This window comes from Chanos chanos, chromosome 2 (assembly GCF_902362185.1).
Source record: "Chanos chanos chromosome 2, fChaCha1.1, whole genome shotgun sequence".
In the NCBI taxonomy this organism is placed as follows: Eukaryota; Metazoa; Chordata; class Actinopteri; order Gonorynchiformes; family Chanidae; genus Chanos; species Chanos chanos.
In genome coordinates, this window is record NC_044496.1 from 10,575,188 (window position 1) to 10,578,569 (window position 3,382).

General features: G+C 41.5%; 1 protein-coding gene across 1 annotated transcript; it reads right to left on the reverse strand.

The window, feature by feature from the left end:
• Positions 1–248: 248 nt before the first annotated feature.
• On the reverse strand, positions 249–2,740 carry uqcrfs1 (ubiquinol-cytochrome c reductase, Rieske iron-sulfur polypeptide 1). Its single transcript, XM_030764923.1, has 2 exons — positions 2,493–2,740; positions 249–1,678 (listed from the first exon to the last, which is right to left on the reverse strand). Exons 1-2 carry the CDS (start codon positions 2,701–2,703, stop codon positions 1,068–1,070), a joined length of 822 nt encoding a protein of 273 aa, XP_030620783.1. The 5' UTR covers positions 2,704–2,740; the 3' UTR covers positions 249–1,067.
• Positions 2,741–3,382: the final 642 nt, after the last annotated feature.

The following is a 3,382-nucleotide window of genomic DNA, read 5'->3' on the forward strand; positions in this document are numbered from 1 at the left end:
CTGAATATATTCAGATTTGGTTTGGTCATTTGGATGGAAGCAAAGGATAGCTATATAAATGAATTTAATAAACTTGAAACTGACAAAACACTGAAAAATATTACTAAATCAATTCAATAGGTTGTGAGAAATTGGTAGTCTTTCGTTCTTAAATATGTTGATATGAAAGCACAAATTCTTGTATTGTTCTCCACTTTCTCCTCTGTTGGGGGCACGTTCCAAAATGGCACGCCAGAAGAAACACCTGATTATCTGTGAAAACTTTTATTGAGCAGATACAGGTCTACATGTTTCGCCACATTTTAAAGGTCTTTGTATACATATGGACATCATAATAACAGAGCATGTATGTGGTTTTACTTTTCCAGTGATGGATGACGAGTCTCATATCTCCTACTGTTTTCAATGTCCACAAATTCCTTTCCAACTCATTATATTTCACTTTAGATTACTGCCCATAACGTTAAGAGGTTGATCTAGATTGACAGCAAGCTATCCCACTGCACTCTACATAACATTCTGCTAAGTATGGTTTGGTTCCTTATGATCACTTGCAACTGAAAATGCTGTGAGACCATTACATCATCCTTTTGCATTGTTACGGTTTACATCATAACATCAAATTCCATCTGAATTGTCATCCGCAGCTTTCATTCCTGACAAAACACACGCTCCAGGTACTTGAGCTGTTTCACCCTTGCAAAAAGTAAAGCTGATATTGTACGCACCGCTTTCTTACTCTACTGATTGACCCTTCAAGCTTAGTGCTGATTTCACCATTTAGTTAGATTAAAACAAAACAAAAAGAACTGATTAAAAACCCAATCAAATGTAACTCACGGGGGATTCTGCAGACAAATCAGAGTGAGCTGAGATGGAAAAAATAAATAACTTCAACAGAGGCTTCCCAACAGATAAAACATGTTATTTATTACTTACAATCAACCATTTAACATCCATTATACACTACCCCCAGGTAATTATTGCTTGACAGAGGATGGAGAGCAGATCAGACAAGCGAAAATGAAACACACCACAATGATCGGGCGAGAGGAGAGTAAAGTCCTTTAACCCACAATAACTGTCTCATCATCTGGGAACTCATAATAGGGCACCTCAAGATTCAGTGGGGCAGGACCTTTCCTGATGCGACCGGAAGCATCATAATGGGAACCGTGGCATGGACAGTAGTATCCCCCATAGTCACCAGCATTGGCAATAGGCACACAACCGAGATGGGTGCAAACACCAATGACGATAACCCAAGACGGATTGACCACACGGTCTTTGTCATGCTGTGGGTCCCGAAGCTCTGAAAGGTCTACAGTGGCTTCAGCGGCAATCTCCTTTTCTGTGCGGTGACGAACAAACAGGGGTTTGCCTCTCCACTTGAAGGTCATGTTCTTCCCTTCAGGGATGTCAGATAGCTTGATCTCGATCTTGGACAAGGCCAGAACGTCGGCTGAAGCACTCATGGAAGAGATGAACTGCGTGACGACCGTCTTGGCTGTGTAGACACCAATCACGGCTGTGGAGCCCGTGATCAGGTAGGAGAATGTCCGTCTTGCCTCACTGCTTTCCTGCGACGACTTCTTAGGGTCCATCACCTCAGGGCGCCGGTAATCTGAGAAATCTGGTACCTTGATGTCTGTGTGAGCAAATCTCACTCCGGCACGAGCTAAAATTAAATCACGCCAGAGGTGAGACAGTGATAATACATTTTTAACAGTTATAAGACAGACAGCACATGAATAAACAACAATGTACAATGAAGTGCACAGATGTAATGTTCATATGTAGTTTGCTATACCAGTCGTGGCTGTAAATATAGTGAAAAAAAAAAAAAAAAGTGTGTGAAACCTACATCATCTGAACGACATAGCATTTAGGCTAAGTATGATAATAGCTGCTGAAGCCGCGGTTGTTAATAGCACTGTTGTGGATACACTGAAGAGGCTGACTAAAAATTATAATCTGCGGGAATCCGAGCAAGGTGAACAATGTGTGTTAGAACTATCAAAGTTCCTCTGGCTTGCTGCGGAACATCCGCGAAAATTCTAAACAATCTATGAAAGCAGACAAACCAACAAACCAAAACTCAATAACGGTACGTGGCAATTAATTTTTTGAAACTCACTAAATATATAGGACCGCCGATTAACCCTCAACGCAAAGTACAAAGCACTTGTGAGGAAAACTGTCAAAGGGGCACGTCCTTGAGTGTGTTAGCAAAAAAGGCTAAAACGAACAGGCTAATATTCCAGCTACGAAGTCTACCAACAAGATTAATGAGGACGGTTTTACGAAAGGGAAGTTGCTTTGGCACCAGCGTGAATAACACCTGTGTAAAATACGGCACATTTTACGTATCTTTTTTTAAAAAATCGCTGTTTAATATGCCGGATGCAGCAAGGATGTCCTTGAGACCGAGCAAAATCGCAGGCCGCAATGCGACCACGACGCTAGAGTACAAGTAACATCAGAGAACTCACCATTTAGACCGACGGAGACTGCGGGCCCTGTCTTGGGACATTGGCCGTTCATAGACTCCCGAGTAAGGAATGATTTCTTAATATCTAGTAAAACCTTATCGCTCTTCATAACAACCCCTGGTATGAGAGCTTTGAGGGGTCCAGCCACAGCATAATTAGTAGCCTGCAAGTATGGGGAAAAAGCCCCCGAACGAGCGGCAACGGACATCATGTTTTCGGCGCTAATGAGGCTAGCAAAAGGACTTGCGACCTTCAGCTGACTGTGCAATGCCGACAGACTCTACGCATGACGTCAACACGTCAGAACCTTTAGAGCTCTGTGCGGCACTCGGCTCAGGTAGTACATACTGTATTGACAGCTACTGACTTAAAAAAAAAAAATCTAAGAATTAGATAAGTATTCTATGATATGGCCACTGTGTCGGTAATGAAATAGAGAGATATAATACCGGTTTATCGTTTAATAACTTTATCTTTATCCAATGCAAACTTTGAGAGCATTTACCTCAAGTAATCTTAAACACTCAGAATCAGTATGCGTACATCAATTTAAAGTCTCTCGTCACATTTAGAGTAAAAAGCAACAACAAGAGTAACAGCAAGAAATATAATGACTCTCAGTTTTGTCCTATGCTTTAAACTCTATGTTAAATCGGTAAAAAAAAAAGAAAGGAAAAAAAAAAAAAGAGTAGGGGGGGCGAGGTAGGTCGACCTCAGGTCTCTCCACTGGAAGCCCCAGGTGGAGGAAACGGGGGAATCTATCACATAGCGCACTTCTAACTTTGTACAGTACAAATGCAGCTGGTAAAATCAAGCTCATGCCATGTGCCCTATTTGTAAGCCTTATTTGCAAGATTTCTCTAACTTTGTACAATACTAATGCAATTGGT

Coding starts and splice junctions, on each gene's coding strand:
- uqcrfs1 (XM_030764923.1), bottom strand. CDS start 2,703: ATGATGTCCGTTGCCGCTCGTTCGGGGGCTTTTTCCCCATACTTGCAG. Junction 1,679..2,492: donor AGTCTCCGTCGGTCTAAATG/GTGAGTTCTCTG, acceptor ATTTAATTTTAG/CTCGTGCCGGAGTGAGATTT.